Below are 24592 nucleotides of genomic sequence, written 5' to 3'. Positions count from 1 at the left end.
CCTGTTTCATCCACCATAACCATAACCATCGTGATGGAGGGACTGTGAGGGAGTGAGTCACCATCGCTGCCAATTCACTTTTCCCGGGCGGAGAGACTCGGGGAGTTTAAACATTTATACCGGATGTGGGCGTTGTTCGCAAGGCCAGCACTTAATCTTCTGTTCTTATGTAAATTGATAAAGAAAGGGAAATAGAATATGAGAGTAAACTAGTGAGAGACATAAGAACAGACTGTAAAAGCTTCTATAGGTGTGTAAAAAGGAATAGATTATTGAAAGTAAATGTGGGTCCCTTACAGGCTGAGCCAGGAAAATTATACTGGGATTAAGGAAATGGCAGAGAACTTAAACAAATACTTTGTGTCTGTCTTCACAGAAGAAGACACGACAAACTTCTGAGAAGTAGTGGCGTTCTAGTGAGAATGATGAACTGAAAGAAATTAGTATTATTTAAAAAAAATAGTACTGGAGAAATTGATGGGACTGAAAGCCGATAAATCCCTGCACCTGATGCTACTCCAAAACTCGAACGCTTCGCGCAGATTGGAAGGCTGTGAATGTAACCCCACTATTTAAGAAAGGAGGGAGAGAGAAAACAGGGAACGACAGACCAGTGAAGCCTGACACCAGTCGTAGGGAAAATGCTCGAATCTAATATTAAGGCCGTGGTAACAGGGGAATTAGAAACTAATTATAGGATTGGGCGGAGTCAACATGGATATGAAAGGGAAATCATGTTTGACAAATCTGTTTTTTGAGCTTGTAACTAGCAGAATTGATAAAGGGGGAACCAGTGGATGTGGTGTATTTGGATTTTCAGAAGGCATTCGATAAGGTACCACACTGGAGGTTATTGAACATATACACTCGCCCTCCAATATGGCTCAGAGACGTGGACAATATGCAGCAGACATCTCGAATCGCTGGAGAAGTACCACCAGCGCTGTCTCCGCAAGATCCTGCAAATCCTGAACATGCACCAACGTCAGTGACCTCGATCAGGCCAACATCCCCAGCATTGAAGCACTGACCACACTTGATCAGCTCCGCTGGGCAGGGCCACATTGTCCGCATGCCTGACACGAGACTCCCAAAGCAAGCGCTCTACTTGGAACTCCTTCACGGCAAGTGAGCCAAAGGTGGGCAGAGGAAACGTTACAAGGACACCCTCAAAGCCTCCCTGATAAAGTGCAACATCCCCACCGATACCTGGGAGTCCCTGGCCAAAGACCAGTCCGCCCTAAGTGAAGGAAGAGCATCCGGGAGGGCGCTGAGCACCTCGAGTCTCGTCGCCGAGAGCATGCAGAAACCAAGCGCAGGCAGCGGAAGGAGCGTGCGGCAAACCAGACTCCCCACCCACCCCTTCCCTCAACCTCTGTCTGTCCCACCTGTGATCGAGACTGTAATTCCCGTATTAGACTGTTCAGTCACCTGAGAACTCACTTTTAGAGTGGAAGCAAGTCTTCCTCGATTTTGAGGGACTGCCTACGATGATGATATTGAACAAAATTAGGGCTCATGGGATTGGGGGTAATATACGAGCATGGATTGAGGATAGATTAAAAAACAAAGCAGAGAGTAGGAATACACGGGTCATTTTCGGGTTGGCGGACTGTAACTAGTGAGGTGCCACAAGGATCAGTGCTGGGGCCCCAGCTATTTACCATCTATAGCAATGATTTGGGTGAGGGGACCGAGTGTAATATATCCAAGTTTGCTGATGATACGAAGCTAGGTGGGAACGTACGTTGTGAGGAGGATACAAAGAGGCTTCAAGGGGATAGAGACAGACTCAGTGAGTGGGCAGGAACACGGCAAATGGACTTTGGTGGGAAAAATAGAAAATCAGAGTATTTTTAAATGGTGAGAGATTGGGAAATGTTGGTGTTCAGAGGGACCTGGGTTCCTTGTACACCAATCACTGACAGTTAACTGCAGGTACAGCAAGTGATTAAAGCAAATGGGATGTTGGCCTTTATTACAAGAGGATTTGAGTTTAAGAGTAAAGAGTTCTTACTGCAACTATATAATGCCCTGGTCTACATATAGATTGGGCTAACCAAACTGGTAGCAATGCGGTGGAGGAGGATTTCCTGGAGTGTATTAGGGATGGTTTTCTAGACCAATATGTTGAGGAACCAACTGGAGAGCTGGCCATTGTAGACTGGGTGCTGTGTAATGAGAAAGGACTAATTAACAATCTTGTTGTACGAGGCCCCTTGGGGAAGAGTGACCATAATATGGTAGAATTCTTTATTAAGATGGAGAGTGACACAGTTAATTCAGAGACTAGGGTCCCGAACGTAAGGAAAGGTAACTTCGATGGTATGAGGATGAATTGGCTAGGATAGACTGGCGAATGATACTTAAAGGGTTGGCGGTGGAGAGGCAATGGCAAACATTTAAAGATCACATGGATGAACTTCAACAATTGTACATCCCTGTCTGGAGTAAAAATAAAACGGGGAAGATGGCTCAACCGTGGCTAACAAGGGAAATTAAGGATAGTGTTAAAACTAAGGAAGAGGCATATAAATTGGCCAGAAAAAGCAACAAACCTGAGGACTAGAAGAAATTTAGAATTCAGCAGAGGAGGACAAAGCATTTAATTAAGAGGGGGAAAATAGGGTACGAGAGGAAGCTTTGCAGGGAACATAAAAACTGACTGCAAAAGCTTCTATAAATATGTGAAGAGAAAAAGATTAGGGAAGATTCGGGTGAATTTATAATGGGGAACAAAGAAATGGCAGACCATTTGAATAAATACTTCGGTTCAAAGTGGGATTAGGCTGGGTAGCTCTTGGTCGGCCTGCGTGGACACGGTGGACCGAAATGGCCTCCTTCGTGCTGTAAATTTCTCTTGATTCTCTGAATTGCCCTGGAGGAGGTGGTGATGAGCTGCCTTGAACCACTGCAGTCCTGTGGTGAAGTTACACCCACAGTTCTGAATTTGTCGTAGTGTTTGGTACAACTGAGTGTCTCGCTGGGCCATTGCAGAGGGTGTTAACCACATTGCTGTGGGTCTGGAGTCACCTATCGGCCAGACCGGGTAAGGGCGGCAGATTTCCTTCCCTGAAGGACATTAGTGAACCAGTTGGGTTTTTACACCAATCCGGTCGTTTCATGGCCACCATTACCGATACTGGCTTTTAAATTACAGATTTAAAAAAAAATTAACTGAATTTAAATCCAGATTATTACTCCAGGACTCTGGATTACGAGTCCAATAACATAACCACGATGCTGGTGAGTAAGTGCCGCTTGATAGCACCTTCCATCACTTACTGATGATTGAGAGTAGACTGATGGGGCAATAATTGGCCAGATTTTGTGGGCAGGACATACCTGGGCAGTTCCCCACATTGTCGGGTAGATGCCAGTGTTGTAGCTGTACTGGAGCAGCTTGGCTAGAGGCACGGCTAGTTCTGGAACACAAGTCTTCAGCCTGACAGCCAGGATGTTGTCGGGGGCCATTATTTAAATGGAGAAAGATTGCAAAGTGCTGCAGTACAGCGGGACCTGGGGGAACTTGTGCATGAAACACAAAAAGTTAGTTGCAGGTACAGCAAGTGATCAGGAAGGCCAATGGAATCTTGGCCTTTATTGCAAAGGGGATGGAGTATAAAAGCAGAGAAGTCTTGCTACAGTTATATAGGGTATTGGTGAGGCCACACCTGGAGTACTGCGTGCAGTTTTGGTTTCCATATTTATGAAAGGATATACTTGCTTTGGAGGCAGTTCAGAGAAGGTTCACTTGGTTGATTCCGGGGATGAGGAGGTTAACTTATGAGGAAAGGTTGAGGAGGTTGGGCCTCTACTCATTGGAGTTCAGAAGAATGAGAGGTGATCTTATCGAAACGTATAAGATTATGAGGGGGCTCGACAAGGTGGATGCAGAGAGGATGTTTCCACTGATGGAGGAGACTAGAACTAGGGGGCATGGTCTTAGAATAAGGGGCCGCCCATTTAAAACTGAGATGAGGAGAAATTTCTTCTCTCAGAGGGTTGTAAATCTGTGGAATTCACTGCCTCAGAGAGCTGTGGAAGCTGGGTCATTGAATACATTTAAGACAGAAATAGACAGTTTCTTAAACGATAAGGGGATATGGGGAGTGGGCGGGGAAGTGGAGCTGAGTCCATGATCAGATCAGCCATGATCGTATTAAATGGCGGAGCAGGCTCGAGGGGCCATATGGTCGACTCCTGCTCCTATTTCTTATGTTCTTCTAGACTTTGCTGTATCCAGTGCACTCAGCCACTTGATATCACGTGGAGTGAATCGAATTGGCTGAAGACTGACTTCTGTGATGGTGGGGACACCAGGAGGCGGCCGATATGGATCATTTCCTCTGCACTTCAGTCTTGTCTTTTGCACTTATGTGCTGTGCTGGGCTCTGCCATCATTGAGGATTGGGATATTCATGGAGCTGCCTCCTCCCGATAGTTTAATTGTCCACCACCATTCACGACTGGATGTGGCAGGACTCCAGAGCTTTGATCTGATCCATTGATTGTGGGATCGCTTAACCCTGTCTATAGCACACTGCTTCCACTGTTTAGTATGCATGTAGTCCTGTGTTGCAATTTCCCCGGGTTGGCACCTCATTTTTAGGTACGCCTGGTGCTGCTCCTGGTATGCGCTTCTGCCCTCCTAATTGAACCAGAGTTGGTCCTCTGGGTTGATGCTGATGGTCGAGTGAGGGATATGGCAGGCCATGAGGTTACAGATTGTAGTGGAATACAATTACATTTGAACATAAGAAATAGGAGCAGGAGTAGGCCATACGGCCCCTCGAGCCTGCTCCACCATTTAATACCATCATGGCTGATCCGATCATGGACTCAGCTCCACTTCCCCGCCCGCTCCCCATAACCCCTTATCCCCTATCGGTTAAGAAACTGTCTATTTCTGTCTTAAATTTATTCAATGTCCCAGCTTCCACAGCTCTCTGAGGCAGGGAATTCCAGATTTACAACCCTGAGAGAAGAAATTCCTAGTCATCTCAATTTTAAATGGGCGGCCCCTTATTCTAAGACCATGCCCCCTAGTTCTAGTCTCCCCCATCAGTGGAAACATCCTCTCTGCATCCACCTTGTCAAGCCCCCTCATAATCTTATACGTTTCGATAAGGTTATCTCTCATTCTTCTGAATTCCAATGAGTAGAGGCCTAACCTCCTCAACCTTTCCTCATAAGTCAATTCCCTCATCTCCGGAATCAACCGAGTGAACCTTCTTTGAACTGCCTCCAAAACAAGTATATCCTTTCGTAAATATGTAAACCAAAACTGCACGCAGTACTCCAGGTGTGGCCTCACCAATACCCTGTATCACTGTAGCAAGCCTTCCCTGCTTTTATACAATAAAGGCCAAGATACCATTGGCCTTCCTGATCACTTGCTGTACCTGCATACTAACCTTTTGTGTTTCATGCACAAGGACCCCCAGGTCCCGCTGTACTGCAGCACTTTGTAATCTTTCTCCATTTAAATAATAACTTGCTCTTTCATTTTTTTCCTGCTTAAGTGTGTGACCTCACACTTTCCAACATTATACTCCATCTGCCAGATTTTTGCCCACTCACTTAGCCTGTCTATGTCCTTTTGCAGATTTTTTGTGTCCTCCTCTCACATTGCTTTTCCTCCCATCTTTGTATCGTCAGCAAACTTGGCTACGTTACACTCAGTCCCTTCTTCAAAGTCGTTAATATAAATTGTAAATAGTTGGGGATCCAGCACTGAGCCCTGCGGCACCTCACTAGTTACTGGTTACCAGCCAGAGAATGAAACATAGAAACATAGAAAATAGGTGCAGGAGCAGGCTATTTGGCCCTTCGAGCCTGCACCACCATTCAATATGATCATGGCTGATCATGCAACTTCAGTACCCCATTCCTGCTTTCTCTCCATACCCCTTGATCCCTTTAGCCGTAAGGGCCACATCTAACTCCCTTTTGAATATATCCAACGAACTGGCCTCAACAACTCTCTGGGGTAGAGAATTCCACAGGTTAACAACTCTCTCAGTGAAAAAGTTTCTCCTCATCTCAGTCCTAAATGGCTGACCCCTTATCCTTAGAGTGTGTCCCCTGGTTCTGGACTTCCCCAACATTGGGAACATTCTTCCTGCATCTAACCTGTCCAGTCCCGTCAGAATCTTATATGTTTCTATGAGATCCCATCTCATTCTTCTAAATTCCAGTGAATATAAGCCTGGCCGATCCAGTCTCTCCTCATATTTCAGTCCTGTCATCCCTGGAATCAGTCTGGTGAACCTTCGCTGCACTCCCTGAATAGCAAGCATGTCCTTCCTCAGATTAGGAGACCAAAACTGAACACAATATTCCAGGTGAGGCCTCACCAAGGCCCTGTACAACGACAGTAAGACCTCCCTGCTCCTATACTCAAATCCCCTCGCTGTGAAGGCCAACATACCATTTGCCTTCACCGCCTGCTGTACCTGCATGCCAACCTTCAAAGACTGATGTACCATGACACCCAGGTCTCGTTGCATCTCCCCTTTTCCTAATCTGTCACCATTCAGATAATCCTGTTTTTGCCACCAAAGTGGATAACCTCACATTGATCCACATTATACTGCCACTCGTTTGCCCACTCACCTAACCTGTCCAAGTTCCCCTTCAGCCTCTTAGCATCCTCCTCACAGCTGGCAATGCCACCCAGCTTAGTGTCATCTGCAAACTTGGAGATATTACACTCAATTCCTTCGCCTAAACCATTAATGTATATTGTAAAGAGCTGGGGTCCCAGCACTGAACCCTGCGGCACTCCACTAGTCACTGCCTGCCATTCTGAAAAGGACCCATGTGGAGCCAGAAACAGGTGGTAGAAAGGTAAAAAGCAATAGTGGAAGGCCGAATAAACAAAGACAAGAAACAAATAGGGCCACACGACATCATAATTCTACAAGGACAAAGGGTGTTAAAAAAACAAGCCTAAGGCTTTGTGTCTTAATGCAAGGAGTATCCGTAATAAGGTGGATGAATTGACTGTCCAAATAGATGTTAACAGATATGATGTGATTGGGATTACAGAGACGTGGCTCCAGGATGATCAGGGCTGGGAACTCAACATCCATGGGTATTCAACATTCAGGAAGGATAGAATAAAAGGAAAAGGAGGTGGGGTAGCATTGCTGGTTAAAGAGGAGATTAATGCAATAGTTAGGAAGGACATTAGCTTGGATGATGTGGAATCTATATGGGTAGAGCTACAGAACACCAAAGGGCAAAAAATGTTAGTGGGAGTTGTGTACAGTCCTCCAAACAGTAGTAGTGATGTTGGGGAAGGCATCAAACAGGAAATTAGGGGTGCATGCAATAAAGGTGCAGCAATTATCATGGGTGACTTTAATATGCATATAGATTGGGCTAACCAAACTGGAAGCAATACGGTGGAGGAGGATTTCCTGGAGTGCAGAAGGGATGGATTTCTAGACCAATATGGCAAGGAACCAACTCTGGGGGAGGCCATCTTAGACTTGGTGTTGTGTAATGAGAGAGGATTAATTAGCAATCTCGTTGTGCGAGGCCCCTTGGGGAAGAGTGACCATAATATGGTGGAATTCTGCATTAAGATGGAGAATGAAACAGTTAATTCAGAGACCATGGTCCAGAATTTAAAGAAGGGTAACTTTGAAGATATGAGGCGTGAATTGGCTAGGATAGATTGGCGAAAATTTCTTAGGGGGTTGACAGTGGATGGGCAATGGCAGACATTTAGAGACCGCATGGATGAACTACAACAATTGTACATCCCTGTCTGGCATAAAAATAAAAAAGGGAAGGTGGCTCAACCGTGGCTATCAAGGGAAATCAGGGATAGTATTAAAGCCAAGGAAGTGGCATACTAATTGGCCAGAAATCGCAGCGAACCCGGGGACTGGGAGAAATTTAGAACTCAGCAGAGGAGGAAAAAGGGTTTGATTGGGGCAGGGAAAATAGAGTACGAGAGGAAGCTTGCAGGGAACATTAAGGCGGACTGGAAAAGCTTCTATAGATATGCAAAGAGAAAAAGGTTAGTAAAGACAAACGTAGGTCCCCTGCAGTCAGAATCAGGGGAAGTCATAACGGGGAACAAAGAAACGGCAGACCAATTGAACAAGTACTTTGGTTCGGTATTCACTAAGGAGGACACAAACAACCTTCCGGATATAAAAGGGGTCAGAGGGTCTAGTAAGAAGGAGGAACTGAGGGAAATCCTTATTAGTCGGGAAATTGTGTTGGGGAAATTGATGGGATTGAAGGCCGATAAATCCCCAGGGCCTGATGGACTGCATCCCAGAGTACTTAAGGAGGTGGCCTTGGAAATAGCGGATGCATTGACAGTCATTTTTCAACATTCCATAGACCCTGGATCAGTTCCTATAGAGTGGAGGGTAGCCAATGTAACCCCACTTTTTAAAAAAGGAGGGCGAGAAAACAGAATTATAGCCCAGTCAGCCTGACATCAATAGTGGGTAAAATGATGGAATCAATTATTAAGGATGTCATAGCAGCGCATTTGGAAAGAGGTGACATGATAGGTCCAAGTCAGCATGGATTTATGAAAGGGAAATCATGCTTGACAAATCTTCTGGAATTTTTTGAGGATATTTCCAGTAGAGTGGACAAGGGAGAACCAGTTGATGATGTGTATTTGGACTTTCAGAAGGCTTTCGACAAGGTCCCACACAAGAGATTAATGTGCAAAGTTAAAGCACATGGGATTGGGGGTAGTGTGCTGACGTGGATTGAGAACTGGTTGTCAGACAGGAAGCAAAGAGTAGGAGTAAATGGGTACTTTGCAGAATGGCAGGCAGTGACTAGTGGGGTACCGCAAGGTTCTGTGCTGGGGCCCCAGCTGTTTACGCTGTACATTAATGATTTAAACGAGGGGATTAAATGTAGTATCTCCAAATTTGCGGATGACACTAACTTGGGTGGCAGTGTGAGCTGCGAGGAGGATGCTATGAGGCTGCAGAGCGACTTGGATAGGTTAGGTGAGTGGGCAAATGCATGGCAGATGAAGTATAATGTGGATAAATGTGAGGTTATCACTTTGGTGGTAAAAACAGAGAGACAGACTATTATCTGAATGGTGACAGATTAGAAAAAGGGAAGGTGCAACGAGACCTGGGTGTCATGGTACATCAGTCATTGAAGGTTGGCATGCAGGTGCAGCAGGTGGTTAAGAAAGCAAATGGCATGTTGGCCTTCATAGCGAGGGGATTTGAGTACAGGGGCAGGGAGGTGTTACTACAGTTGTACAGGGCCTTGGTGAGCCACACCTGGAGTATTGTGTACAGTTTTGGCCTCCTAACTTGAGGAAGGACATTCTTGCGATTGAGGGAGTGCAGCGTAGGTTCACCAGACTGATTCCCGGGATGGCGGGACTGACCTATCAAGAAAGACTGGATCAACTGGGCTTGTATTCACTGGAGTTCAGAAGAATGAGAGGGGATCTCATGGAAACGTTTAAAATTTTGACGGTTTTCGACAGGTTAGATGCAGGAAGAATGTTCCCAATGTTGGGGAAGTCCAGAACCAGGGGTCACAGTCTAAGGATAAGGGGTAAGCCATTTAGGACTGAGATGAGGAGAAACTTCTTCACCCAGAGAGTGGTGAACCTGTGGAATTCTCTACCACAGAAAGTTGTTGAGGCCAATTCACTAAATATATTCAAAAAGGAGTTAGATGTCGTCCTTACTACTCGGGGAATCAAGGGGTATGGTGAGAAAGCAGGAATGGGGTACTGAAGTTGCATGTTCAGCATTGAATGGAGGTGCAGGCTCGAAGGGCCGAATGGCCTGCTCCTGCACCTATTTTCTATGTTTCTATGACCCGTTTATTCCCACTCTCTGCTTCCTGTCTGCCAACCAGTTCTCTATCCACGTCAATACATTACCCCCCAATACCATGTGCTTTAATTTTGCACACTGATCTCTTGTGTGGGAGTTTGTCAAAAGACTTTTGAAAGTCCAAATACACCACATCCACTGGTTCTCCCTTGTCCACTCTGCTAGTTACATCCTCAAAAAATTCTAGAAGATTTGTCAAGCATGATTTCCCTTTCATAAATCCGTGCTGACTTGGACCGATCCTGTCACTGCTTTCCAAATGTGCTGCTATTACATCTTTAATAATTGATTCAAGCAGTTTTCCCACCACCGATGTCAGGCTAACCGGTCTATAATTCCCTGTTTTCTCTCCCTCCTTTTTTAAAAGTGGTGTTACATTAGCTATCCTGTTGGAAAATGATCACCAATGCATCCACTATTTCGAGGGCCACTTCCTTAAATACTCTGGGATGCAGACTATCAGGCCCTGGGGATTTATCGGCCTTCAATCCCTTCAATTTCCCTAACACCATTTCCCGACTAATAAGGATTTTCTTCAGTACCCCCTTCTCACTAGACCCTCGGTCCCCTCGTATTTTCGGAAGGTTATTCGTGTATTCCTTCGTGAAGACAGAACCAAAGTATTTGTTCAGTTGGTCTGCCGTTTCTTTGTTCCCCATTATGAATTCATCTGATTCTGACTGCAAGGGACCTACATTAGTCTTCACTAATCTTTTTCTCTTCACATATCTATAGAAGCTTTTGCAGTCAGTTTTTATGTTCCCGGCAAGCTTCCTCTCGTACTCTATTTTTCCCTTTCCTAATTAAACCCTTTGTCCTCCTCTGCTGAATTCTAAATTTCTCCCAGTCCTCAGGTTTGCTGCATTTCTGGTCAATTTATATGCCTCTTCCTTGGATTTAACACTATCCTTAATTTCCCTTGTTAGCCACGATTGAGCCACCTTCCCCGTTTTATTTTTACTCCAGACAGGGATGTTCAATTGTTGAGGTTCATCCATGTGATCTTTAAATGTTTGCCATTGCCTATCCACCGTCAACCCTTTAAGTATCATTCTTCAGTCTATCCTAGCCAATTCATGTCTCATACCGTCAAAATGTCCTTTCTTTAAGTTCAGGACCCTAGTCTCTGAATTAACTGTGTCACTCTCCATCTTAATGAAGAATTCTACCATATTATGATCACTCTTCCCCAAGGGGCCTCGCACAACAAGATTGTTAATTAGTCCTCTCTCATTGCACATCACCCAGTCTAGGATGGCCAGCCATCTAGTTGGTTCCTCAACATATTTGTCGAGAAAACCATCCCTAATATATTCCAGGAAATCCTCCCCCACAGTATTGCTGCCAGTTTGATTAGCCCAGTCAATATGTTGATTAAAGTCTCTCATGATAACTGCTGTACCTTTATTGCACGCGTTCCTGATTTCCTGTTTGCTGCTGTCCCCAACCTCACTACTACTGTTTGGTGGTCTGTACACAACTCCCACTAACGTTTTTTGCCCTTTGGTGTTTCGCAGCTCTACGCATATTGATTCCATATCATCCAAGCTAATGTCCTTCCTTATTGTTGCATTAATCTCCTCTTTAACCAGTAACTCAACCCCACCTCCTTTTCTTTCTGTCTATCCTTCCTGAATGTTGAATACCCCTGGATGTTGAGTTCCCAGCCTTGGTTACCCTGGAGCCATGTCTCCGTAATCCCAATGACATCATATCCCTTAACAGCTATCTGCGCAGTTAATTCATCCACCTTATTACGAATGCTACTCGCATTGAGACTCGGCCTTGAGGCTTGTTTTTTTAACACTCTTTGTCCTTTTAGAAAATGTTGTAATGTGGCCCTTTTTGATTTTTGCCCTTGATTTCTCTGCCCTCCACTCTTGCTTTTCTCCTTCCTATCTTTTGCCTCTGCGCCCTTTTTATTTCCCTGTCTCCCTGCATAGATTCCCATCCCCCTGCCATATTAGTTTAAACCCTCCCCATCAGCACTAGCAAACACCCCCCCTCGGACATTGGTTCCGGTCCTGCCCAGGTGCAGACCGTCCGGTTTATACTGTTCCCAGCTCCCCCAGAACCGGTTCCAATGTCCCAGGAATTTGAATCCCTCCCTTCTGCACCACTCCTCAAGCCACGTATTCATCTGAGCTATCCTGCAATTCCTACTCTGACTAACACGTGGCACTGGTAGCAATCCTGAGATTACTACCTTTTGAGGTCCTACTTTTTAATTTAACTACTAAGCTCCCTAAATTCAGCTTGGAAGACTTCATCCCGTTTTTTGAACCATTTATCTCGACTCTCTGTTTTCTGTTCATTAGCCAATCCTCTATCCATGCTAATATATTACCCCCAACCCCATGAACTTTTATCTTGTACAGTAACCTTTTATGTGGTCCCTTGTCAAACGCCTTCTGGACGTCCAAATACACCACATCCACTGGTTCCTTTATTCGCCCTGTTCATTACATCCTCAAAAATTCCAGCACATTTGTCAAACATGCCTTCCCCTTCATAAATCCATGCTGACTCTGCCTGACTGAATTTTGCTTTTCCAAATGTCCTGCTACTGCTTCTTTAATAATGGACTCCAACTTTTTCCCAACCACAGATGTTAGGCTAACTGGTCTTTCGTTTCCTGCTTTTTGTCTGCCTCCTTTTTTAAATAGGGGCGTTACATTTGCAGTTTCCCAATCTGTTGGGACCTCCCCAGAATCCAGGGAATTTTGGTAAATTACAACCAATGCATCCACTATTCCTGCCGCTACTTCTCTTAAGACCCGAGGATGCAAGCCATCAGGTCCAGGGGATTTATTTGCCTTTAGTCCCATTATCTTACTGAGTATCACCTCCTTAGTGATTGTGATTGTGTTAAGTTCCTCCCCGCCCATAGCCCCTTGACTATCCACTGTATTGTTAGTGTTCTCTACCGTAAAGACTGATACAAAATATTTGTTCAGAGTTTCTGCCATCTCCATGTTCCCCATTACTAATTCCCCGGTCTCATCCTCTAAGGGACCAACATTTACTGGACTTTCAAAAGGCTTTTGACAAGGTCCCATACAAGAGATTGGTGTACAAAATCATAGCACATGGTATTGGGGGTAATGTACTGACGTGGATAGAGAACTGGTTGTCAGACAGGAAGCAGAGAGTCGGGATAAACGGGTCCTTTTCGGAATGGCAGGCAGTGACTAGTGGAGTGCCGCAGGGCTCAGTGCTGGGACCCCAGCTCTTTACAATATACATCAATGATTTGGATGAAGGAATTGAGTGTAATATCGCCAAGTTTGCAGATGACACTAAGCTGGGTGGCAGTGTGAGCTGTGAGGAGGATGCTAAGAGGCTGCAGGGTGACTTGGACAGGTTAGGTGAGTGGCAGATGCATGGTATAATGTGGATAAATGTGAGGTTATCCACTTTGGTGGCAAAAACGTGAAGGCAGAATATTATCTGAATGGCGGAAGATTAGGAAAAGGGGAGGTGCAACGAGACCTGGGTGTCATGGTACATCAGTCACTGAAGGTTGGCATGCAGGTACAGCAGGCGGTGAAGAAGGCAAATGGTATGTTGGCCTTCATAGCTAGGGGATTTGAGTATAGGTGCAGGGAGGTCTTACTGCAGTTGTACTGGGCCTTGGTGAGGCCACACCTTGAATATTGTGTTCAGTTTTGGTCTCCTAATCTGAGGAAGGACGTTCTTGCTATTGAGGGAGTGCAGCGAAGGTTCACCAAACTGATTCCCGGGATGGCTGGACTGACATATGAGGAGACTGGATCGACTGGGCCTTTATACACTGGAATTTAGAAGAATGAGAGGGGATCTCATAGAATCATAGAAAATTCTGACGGGACGAGACAGGTTAGATGCGGGAAGAATGTTCCCGATGTTGGGGAAGTCCAGAACCAGGGGACATAGTCTAAGGATAAGGGGTAAACCATTTAGGACTGAGATGAGGAGAAACTTCTTCACTCAGAGAGTTGTTAACCTGTGGAATTCCCTGCCGCAGAGAGTTGTTGATGCCAGTTCATTGGATATATTCAAGAGGGAGTTAGATATGGCCCTTACGGCTAAAGGGATCAAGGGGTATGGAGAGAAAGCAGGAAAGGAGTACTGAGGGAATAATCAGCCATGATCTTATTGAATGGTAGTGCAGGCTCGAAGGGCCGAATGGCCTACTCCTGCACCTATTTTCTATGTTTCTGTGTTTCTGTGTTAAAATAGCCTGCCACCGGGTTGGTTCCGTTACTTACTGCTCAAGGAACCTGTCTCTTATGCATTCTATGAACTCTTCCTCCTCAAGGCAATCCTGGCCAATTTAATTTGTCATTCAATATGGAGGTTAAAATCACCCATGATTATTGCTGTTCCCTTTTTACAAGTCCCTACTATTTCCTGGTTTGTACTCCGACCAACAGAGTTGCTACTGTTAGGGGGACTATAGACTACGCCCACCAGTGACTTTTTCCCCTTATTGTTCCTTATCTCCAACCAAACTGTTTCAACATCCTGATCATTTGAGCCAGTATCGTTTCTCACTATTGCAGTGATTCCATCCTTTATCAACAGAGCTGCCCCACCTCCTTTTCCTTTCTGTCTGTCCTTCCGGATTGTCAAATACCCCTGAATGTTTAGTTCCCAGTCCTGGTCACCTTGCGACCACGTCTCTGTAATGGCGATCAGATCAGACCCATTTGTATCTATTTGTGCCGTCAACTCATCTATTTTGTTACAAATGCTACGTGCATTTAGACAAAGTGCCTTTAAATTCTTCTGCTGATGGCCCAGAGTGCCTCATGGATTCCCAGTTTTGAGCTACTAGATCTGTTCTGAATTGATCCCATTTAGCACTGTGGTAGTGCCATACAACACGATGGAGGGTGTCTTCAGTGTAACACCAGGACTTGGTCTCCACAAGGACTGTGCGGTGGTCACTGTTGTCATGGACGGATGCATCTGCGACAGATAGATTGGTGAAGATTTTTCCCTTGTGTTTTCCTTTGGGGAAACTAAAACTAGGGGACATAGTCTCAGAATAAGGGGCCGCCCATTTAAAACTGAGATGAGGAGGAATTTCTTCTCTGAGGGTTGTAAATCTGTGGAATTCTCTGCCCCAGAGAGCTGTGGAGGCTGGGTCATTGAATATATTTAAGGCGGAGATCGACAAATTTTTGAGCGATAAGGCAATAAGGGGTTATGGGGAGCGGGCAGGGAAGTGGACCTGAGTCCATGATCGGATCAGCCATGATGGTATTGAATGGCGGAGCAGGCTCGAGGGGCCGTATGCCCTACTCCTGCTCCTATTTCTTATGTTCTTATGTTGGTTCTCTCACCATCTGCTGCAGGCCCAGTCTGGCAGCTATGTCCTTCAGGATTTGGCCAGCTCGGTCAGTAGTGGTGCTACCGAGCCACTCTTGGTGATGGACATTGAAGTCCTGTATCCAGAGTACACTCTGTGCCTTTGCTACTCTCACTGTTTCTTCCAAGTGGTGTTCAACATGGAGGAGTACGGATTCATCAGCTGAGGGGAGGGCGGTAGGTGGGAATCAGCAGGAGGTTTCCTTGCCTATGCTTGACCTGAAGCCATGAGACTTCATGGGGTCCGGAGTCAATGTTGAGGACTCCCAGGGCCACTCCCTCCTGACTGTATACAACTGTGCTGCCACCTCTGGTGGGTCTGTCCTGCCGGTGGGACAGGACATACCCAGGGCTGGTGATGGAGGATTATGGGACATTAGCTGAAAGGTACGATTCTGTCAGTATGACTGTCGGGCTGTTGCTGCACTGGTCTGTGGGACAGCTCTCCCAATTTTGGCACAAGTCCCCAGATGTTGGTGAGGAGGATGATGCCGGGTTGCCTGGGCTGGGTGTGCCGTTGTTGTGTCCGTAGCCAGTGCTGAGGTCGATGCCGGGTGGTCAGTCCCGTTTTATTCTTGTTGTGTTTTGTTGCGGTTGTGTGGTTTGCTGGGCCATTTCAGGAGGGCAGGTAAAAGACATCAAGGCCAGACTGGGTCAGGACGAGAGATTTTCTTCCCGAGTGAACCAGATGGGTTTTTACGACAATGCGGTAGTTTCATGGTAACCATTGCTGACATGTGCCTGAGTGAGGGATTGCCATTGGTGCTGATTCCGATCCCTGGGAAACAGAGACTGACCGGTGGTGTGTGTGTTCCGTTCCCTGGGAAGCAGAGACTGACCGGTGGTGTGTGTGTTCCCAGGTGTCGGCACTGGGGCTGGACCCCTCCGGAGCCCGTCTGGTCACCGGAGGCTACGATTACGAGGTGAAGCTCTGGGACTTTGCAGGAATGGACGCCTCGCTGCAGGCCTTCAGGTCATTGCAGCCGTGTGAGTGGTGAGTGCGGGGGCGGAGGATGGGGGCGGGGGGGTGAGTGCGGGGGGAGGGGGTGAGTGAGGGGGGGAGGGGGGAGCGGTGGGTGGGGGCGGGGGGAGGGTGCGGGGGGAGTGGAAGGGGGGAGGGGGAGTGGGGGGATGGAGGAAGGGGGAGGGGAATGGGGGGAGGGGGGGAGGGGAGTGGGGGATGGGGGGGAGGGGGGAGGGGAGTGGGGGATGGGGGGGAGGGGAGGGAGAGTGGGGGGATGTGGGGAGGGGAAGGGGGGAGTGGGGGGATGTGGGGAGGGGAAGGGGGGAGTGGGGGGAGGGGGAGTGGGGGATGGTGCGGGGGGGTGAGTGCGGGGGGAGGGGGAGGGGGTGAGTGAGGGGGGAGGGGGGAGCGGTGGGTGAGGACGGGGGGAGGGGAAGGGGGGAGGGGGAGTGGGGGGATGGGGTAAGGGGGACGAGAATGGGGGAGGGGGAGGAGGGGAGGGGAAGTGGGGGGATTTGGGGAGGGGAAGGGGGGATGTGGGGAGGGGCGTGGGGGAGTGGGGGAAGGGGGAGGGGGAGTGGGGGGATGGGGGGAGGGGAGTGTGGGGATGGGGGAGGGGGAGTGGGGGGATGTGGGAAGGGGGGGGGGATGGGGGGAAGGGGGGGATGGGGGGAGGGGGAGGTGAGTGGGGGGATGGGGGAGGGGAGGGGAGTGGGGGAAGGGGAGTGGGGGGATGTGGGGAGGGGAAGGGGGGAAGGGGAGTGGGGGAGGGGAAACGGAGGAAGAGGAGTGGGAGGATGGAAGGGAAGGGGGAGGTGAGTGGGGGGATGGGGGAGGGGAAGGGTGAGTGGGGGAGGGGAGTGGGGGAAGGGGAGTGGGGGGATGTGGGGAGGGGGAGTGGGGGGAGGGGAAACGGAGGAAGGGGAGTGGGGGATGGGGGAGGGAGAGGTGAGTGGGGGGATGGGGAGGGGAGTGTGGGGATGTGGGGAGGGGAAGGGGGGAGGGGGAGTGGGGGGATGTGGGGAGGGGATCGGGGGAAGGGGAGTGGGGGGAGGGGAAAGGGGGGGATGGGAGGAGGGGGAGGTGAGTGGGGGGATGGGGGAGGGGAGGGGAGTGGGGGGATGTGGGGAGGGGAAGGGGGGAAGGGGAGTGGGGGGAGGGGAAACGGAGGAAGGGGAGTGGGGGATGGGGGGAGGGGGAGGTGAGTGGGGGGATGGGGGAGGGGGGGGAGGGGAGTGGGGGGATGTGGGGAGGGGAAGGGGGGAAGTGGAGTGTGGGGAGGTGAAGGGGGGAAGTGGAGTGGGGGGAGGGGAAACGGAGGAAGGGGAGTGGGGGATAGGGGGAGGGGGAGGTGAGTGGGGGGATGGGGGAGGGGAGGGGGATGGGGGAGGGGAGTTGGGGATGTGGGGAGGGGAGTGGGGGGATGGGGTGAGGGAAGGGGAGTGGGGGGATGTGGGGAGTGGGGAGGTGAGTGGGGGGATGGTTGGGGGTAGTGGGGGGATGGGGTGAGGGAAGGGGAGTGGGGGGATGGGGTGAGGGAAGGGGAGTGGGGGGATGTGGGGAGGAGGGGAGTGGGGAAGGCGGGGAGGGGGAGTGGGGGAGGGGTGGGGGGTGTGTGTAGGGGGAGGGGGAGTGGGGGGATGTGGGGTGGGGAGCAGTGGGAGGAGGCGAGGTTGCGAAGTGGTGGTGTGGGGGGGGGGTGGGTGTTTTGGGGTGGGGTGCGCGTGGGAGGTTGCGGAAGGAGGGGGTGGGGGGGGAGTTGCTGAGCGGCGGCTCGAGGGGTGGAGCAAAGGACAGAGTGGAGGGGGGCAGAGGAGGGGGTCGGAGTGAAGGGCAGGGCATCTGGAGGGGGTCAAGCGGGGGGCAGAGTGAAAGATAGAGAGCGGGGTGGAGGGGGCAGGGCAGAGCAGTGAGGGGGGGGCGGAGAGCTGAGTGAGGGGCGGAGTGAAAGACAGAGAGGGATGGAGGGCGGCGGAGGGGATGGGACCAGATACAGGCCAGAGGGAGGGGTCCGAGCAGGGGACAGGGCGGATGATTGACATTGTTGGGTGTTGTGCTTGCTCACCTTTGGCTTCAGTCACCAGATTAAATCGCTGCAGTACAGTGCGACGGGAGACGTGATTCTGTGTGTGGCTGGCAGTGCCCAGGCTAAGGTGTTGGATCGGGATGGATTCCAGGTGATGGAGTGTGTGAAGGGAGACCAGTACATCGTCGATCAAGCTAAGACCAAGGTACCCATGCAGTCCGCATTACTACTGCAATTCACGTACCCCCGGGCCGTGTACAGGAAAAGTTACCTCCAGTCCAGGGGCTGCTTACAGGCCTGCCTCCTTACCTCTTCCCAAGATCCAGAAGCAAACACTGTGTGGAGCATTTGTCCTGCTATGCCACTGTGGCTTGTGTGGTACTGCACTCAGACCCTTCTGATTCTACACCCTGTTTCTGTACTCACCATCACCATCACCATCACAGGCAGTCCCTCAGAATCGAGGAAGACTTGCTTCCACTCTAAAAGTGAGTCCCTCGGTGGCTGAACAGTCCAATACGAGAACCACAGTCCCTGTCACAGGTGGGACAGACAGTGGTTGAGGGAAGGGGAGGGTGGGACAGGTTTGCCGCACACTCCTTCCGCTGCCTGCGCTTGGTTTCTGCATGCTCTCGACGATGAGACTCTAGGTGCTCAGCACCCTCCCGGATACACTTCCTCCACTTAGGGTGGTCTTTGGCCAGGGACTCCCAGGTGTCGGTGGGGATGTTGCACTTTATCAGGGAGGCTTTGAGGGTGTCCCTGTAACGTTTCCTCTGCCCACCTCGGGATCGCCTGCTCTGTCGGAGTTCCGAGTAGAGCGCTCGCTTTGGGAGTCTCGTGTGGGGCATGTGAACAATGTGGCCTGCCCAGCGGAGCTGGTCGAGTGTGGTCAGTGCTTCGATGCTGGGGATGTTGGCCTGGTCGAGGACACTAACGTTGGGGCGTCCGTCCTCCCAGGTGATTTGTCGGATCTTGCGGAGACTGCGCTGGTGGTACTTCTCCAGCGACTTGAGGTGTCTGCTGTTAGTAGGCTCCCGAGGTATGAAAAATGGTCCACATTGTCCAGTGCGCGCCATGGATCTTGATAAACGGGGGTCAGGTTGGTAGAGGACCTTTGTCTTATGAATGTTTAGTGTAAGGCCTATGCTTTCGAACGCCTTAGTGACTGTGTTGACGAAGGCTTGAGTTCAGCCTCCGAATGTGTGCAGACGCAAACGTTGTCCGCGTACTGTAGCTCGACGACAGAGGATGGGACAGTCCGGAGACGCCGAAGTTTGAACAAATTCCCACTGGTTCTGTAGTTTAGTACCACTGCAGCGGGGAGCTTACTGAGGGTGAGGTGGAGCAGGGCAGCGAGGAAGATTGAGAAGAGGGTTGGTGCGATGACACAGCCCTGCTTGACCCAGTCTGTGGTGGATCTGTTGGTCAGGATCACGGCCTGTATGCCATCGCGGAGCAGGCGGAGAATGGTGACGAACTTTTGAGGGAAGCCGAAATGGAGAAGGACGCTCCATAGTCCCTCGCGGGTAACATTGGCAAAGGCCTTTGTGAGGCTAAAGAAGGCCATATACAAGGGTTGGTGCTGTTCCTCAGGTGGTCGCGTGGTGAACATCATGTCCATTGAGTGGATGAAATCCGCACTGCGACTCTGGGAGGAGCTCTTCATGGAACACAGAGAAGACGGTTGAGGAGAAGACGGTTGAGGAGGATTCTAGTCACAACTTTCCCAGTGGCCGACAATAGGGAGATTCCTCTGTTGTTGTCGCAGTCGGACTTGTCCTCTTTTTTGAAGATGGTCACGATTACGGCATAGAAACATAGAAAATAGGTGCAGGAGTAGGCCATTCGACCCTTCGAGCCTGCACCACCATTCAATAAGATCATGGCTGATCATTCCCTCAGTACCCCTTTCCTGCTTTCTCTCCATACCCCTTGATCCCTTCAGCCGTAAGGGCCATATCTAACTCCCTCTTGAATATATCCAATGAACTGGTATCAACAACTCTCTGCGGCAGGGAATTCCACAGGTTAACAACTCTCTGGGTGAAGAAGTTTCTCCTCATCTCAGTCCTAAATGGCTTACCCCTTATCCTTAGACTATGTCCCCTGGTTCTGGACTTCCCCAACATCGGGAACATTCTTCCTGCATCTAACCTGTTCAGTCCCATCAGAATTTTATATGTTTCTATGAGGTCCCCTCTCATCCTTCTAAACTCCAGTGAATAAAGGCCCAGTCGATCCAGTATCTCCTCATATGTCAGTCCTGCCATCCCGGGAATCAGTCTGGTAAACCTTCGCTGCATTCCTTCATTACCAAGAAAGCCCTTCCTCAGATTAGGAGACCAAAACTGAACACAATATTCCAGGTGTGGCCTCAACTGCAGTAAGACCTCTCTGCTCCTATACTCAAATCCCCTCGCTATGAAGGCCAACATACCATTTGCCTTCTTCACCGCCTGCTGAACCTGCATGCCAACTTTCAATGCCTGATGAACCATGACACCCAGGTCTCGTTGCACCTCCCCTTTTCCTAATCTGCCGCCATTCAGATAATATTCTGTCTTCGTGTTTTTGCCCCCAAAGTGGATAATCTCACATTTATCCACATTATACTGCATCTGCCATGTATTTGCCCACTCACCTAACCTGTCCAAGTCACCCTGCAGCCTCTTAGCGTCCCCCTCACAGCTCACTGTCACCCAGCTTAGTGTCATCTTCAAACTTGGAGATATTACACTCAATTCCTTCATCCAAATCATTGATGTATATTGTAAATAGCTGGGGTCCCAGCACTGAGCCCTGCGGTACCCCACTAGTCGCTGCCTGCCATTCTGAAAAGGACCCGTTTATCCCGACTCTCTGCTTCCTGTCTGCCAATCAGTTCTCTATCTACGTCAGTACATTACCCCCAATACCATGTGCTTTAATTTTGCACACCAATCTCTTGTGTGGGACCTTGTCAAAAGCCTTTTGAAAGTCCAAATACACCACATCCACTGGTTCTTCCATGTCCACTCTACTGGAAACATCCTCAAAAAATTCTAGAAGATTTGTCAAGCAGGATTTCCCTTTCATAAATCCATGCTGACTTGGACCGATCCTGTCACTGCTTTCCAAATGTGCTGCTATTTCATCCTTAACAATTGATTCCAACATTTTCCCCACTACTGATGTCAGGCTAACCCGTCTATAATTACCCGCTTTCTCTCTCCCTCCTGTTTTAAAAAGTGGTGTTACATTAGCTACCCTCCAGTCCATAGGAACTGATCCAGAGTCGATAGACTGTTGGAAAATCCACTATTTCTCGGGCTACTTCCTTAACTACTCTGGGATGCAGACTCGGCCCCGGGGATTTATCGGCCTTCAATCCCATCAATTTCCCTAACACCATTTCCTGCCTAATAAGGATTTCCTTCAGTTCCTCCTTCTCACGAGACCCTTGGTTCCCTTATATTTCCGGAAGGTTATTTGTGTCTTCCTTCGTGAAGACAGAACCCAAGTATTTGTTTAATTGGTCTGCCATTTCTTTGTTCCCCATTATAAGTTCACCTGAATCTGACTGCAAGGGACCTACGCTTGTTTTCACTAATCTTTTTCTTTTCACATATCTATAGTCAGTTTTTATGTTCCCAGCAAGCTTCCTCTCAAACTCTATTTTCCCCCTCCTAATTAAACCCTTTGTCCTCCTCTGCTGTATTACAAATTTCTCCCAGTCCTCAGGTTTGCTGCTTTTTCTGGCCAATTTATATGCCTCTTCCTTGGATTTAACACTATCCTTAATTTCCCTTGTTAGCCACGGTTGAGCCACCTTCCCCGTTTTATTCTTACTCCAGACAGGGATGTACAATTGTTGAAGTTCATCCATGTGATCTTTAAATGTTTGCCATTGCCTATCCACCTTCAACCCTTTAAATATCACTCGCCAGTCTATTCTAGCCAATTCACGTCTCATACCATTGAAGTCTCCTTTCCTTAAGTTCAGGACCCTAGTCTCTGAATTAACTGTCACTCTCCATCTTAATAAAGAATTCTACCATATTATGGTCACTCTTCCCCAAGGGGCGTTGCGGAGTTGGAGCTGAGGGTGGATTCACTCTGGAGCATGAAAATGACGTGAGTAGCATGTGTAGCGAGTTGGTCGTACCGCAGGGAAAGGGTCCACAGCCAGATAGGGAATGGAAGACCAGCAGGAAGAGCAGTGCAAGGAAGGTAGTGCAGGGATCCCCTGTGGTCATCCCCCTGCAGAGAAACAGAAAATGTGCAGGAGTAGGCCATTCGGCCCTTCTAGCCTGCACCGCCATTCAATGAGTTCATGGCTGAACATGCAACTTCAGTACCACATTCCTGCTTTCTCGCCATACCCCTTGATCCCCCTAGTAGTAAGGACTTCATCTAACTCCTTTTTGAATATATTTAGTTAATTGGCCTCAACAACTTTCTGTGGCAGAGAATTCCACAGGTTCACCACTCTCTGGGTGAAGAAGTTTCTCCTCATCTCGGTGCTAAATGGCTTACCCCTTATCCTTAGACTGTGACCCCTGGTTCTGGACTTCCCCAACATTGGGAACATTCTTCCTGCATCTAACCCGTCTCACCCCGTCAGAATTTTAAACGTCTCTATGAGGTCCCCTCTCATTCTTCTGAACTCCAGTGAATACAAGCCCAGTTGATCCAGTCTTTCTTGATAGGTCAGTCCCGCCATCCCGGGAATCAGTCTGGTGAACCTTCGCTGCACTCCCTCAATAGCAAGAATGTCCTTCCTCAGGTTAGGAGACCAAAACTGTACACAATACTCCAGGTGTGGCCTTACCAAGGCCCTGTACAACTGTAGCAACACCTCCCTTCCCTTGTACTCAAATCCCCTCGCTATGAAGGCCAACATGCCATTTGCTTTCTTAACCGCCTGCTGTACCTGCAATGCCAACCTTCAATGACTGATGTACCATGACACCCAGGTCTCGTTGCACCTCCCCTTTTCCTAAAACAGATACACTGCTTTGGGTACTGTTGGGGGGGGATGACTCATCAGGGGAGGGCAGCAGCAGCCAAGTTCATGGCACCGTGGCTGGCTCTGTTGCACAGGAGGGCAGGAAAAAGAGTGGGAGAGCGATAGTGATTGGGGATTCAATTGTAACGGGAATAGATAGGCGTTTCTGCGGCCGCAATCGAGACACCAGGATGGTATGTTGCCTCCCTGGTGCAAGGGTCAAGGATGTCTCGGAGCGGGTGCAGGACATTCGAAAAAGGGAGGGAGAACAGCCAGTTGCCGTGGTGCACATTGGTACCAACGACATAGGTAAAAAAAGGGATGAGGTCCTACAAAACGAATTTAAGGAGCTAGGAGCTAAATTAAAAAGTAGGACCTCAAAAGTAGTAATCTCGGGATTGCTACCAGTGCCACGTGCTAGTCAGAGTAGGAATCGCAGGATAGCGCAGATGAATACGTGGCTTGAGCAGTGGTGCAACAGGGAGCGATTCAAATTCCTGGGGCATTGGAACCGGTTCTGGGGGAGGTGGGACCAGTACAAACCGGACGGTCTGCACCTGGGCAGGAACGGAACCAATGTCCTAGGGGGAGTGTTTGCTAGTGCTGTTGGGGAGGAGTTAAACTAATATGGCAGGGGGATGGGAACCAATGCAGGGAGACAGAGGGAAACAAAAAGGAGACAAAAGCAAAAGACAGAAAGAAGATGAGGAAAAGTGGAGGGCAGAGAAACCCAAGGCAAAGAACAAAAAGGGCCACTGTACAGCAAAATTCTAGAAGGACAAAGGGTGTTAAAAAAACAAGCCTGAAGGCTTTGTGTCTTAATGCAAGGAGTATCCGTAATAAGGTGGATGAATTAACTGTGCAAATAGATGTTAACAAATATGATGTGATTGGGATTACGGAGACGTGGCTCCAGGATGATCAGGGCTGGGAACTCAACATCCATGGGTATTCAACATTCAGGAAGGATAGAATAAAAGGAAAAGGAGGTGGGGTAGCATTGATGGTTAAGGAGGAGATTAATGCAATAGTTAGGAAGGACATTAGCTTGGATGATGTGGAATCTATATGGGTAGAGCTGCAGAACACCAAAGGGCAAAAAACGTTAGTGGGAGTTGTGTACAGACCTCCAAACAGTAGTAGTGATGTTGGGGAGGGCATCAAACAGGAAATTAGGGGTGCATGCAATAAAGGTGCAGCAGTTATAATGGGTAACTTTAATATGCACATAGATTGGGCTAACCAAACTGGAAGCAATATGGTGGAGGAGGATTGCCTGGAGTGCAGAAGGGATGGTTTTCTAGACCAATATGTTGAGGATTCCACTCGGGGGGAGGCCATCTTAGACTGGGTGTTGTGTAATGAGAGAGGATTAATTAGCAATCTCGTTGTGCGAGGCC

The 24592-nt window shown here is 48.9% G+C and overlaps 1 protein-coding gene across 1 annotated transcript in view; it reads left to right on the top strand.

Annotated features, from left to right (window-relative positions):
• The window catches only part of LOC139256184 (WD repeat-containing protein 70), a gene marked incomplete at both ends in the record, with an annotated part of 84642 nt that overhangs the window by 6610 nt on the left and 53440 nt on the right, over positions 1-24592 (top strand). Inside the window, 2 exons of the mRNA XM_070874130.1 lie at positions 16073-16206; positions 18254-18407. Coding sequence (XP_070730231.1) covers positions 16073-16206; positions 18254-18407 — 288 coding nt within the window. The remainder of the gene's footprint in view (positions 1-16072; positions 16207-18253; positions 18408-24592) is intronic.

This window comes from Pristiophorus japonicus, unplaced genomic scaffold (genome assembly GCF_044704955.1).
Source record: "Pristiophorus japonicus isolate sPriJap1 unplaced genomic scaffold, sPriJap1.hap1 HAP1_SCAFFOLD_688, whole genome shotgun sequence".
Classification (NCBI taxonomy): domain Eukaryota; kingdom Metazoa; phylum Chordata; class Chondrichthyes; family Pristiophoridae; genus Pristiophorus; species Pristiophorus japonicus.
This window is presented reverse-complemented; position numbering and strand designations above follow the sequence as displayed.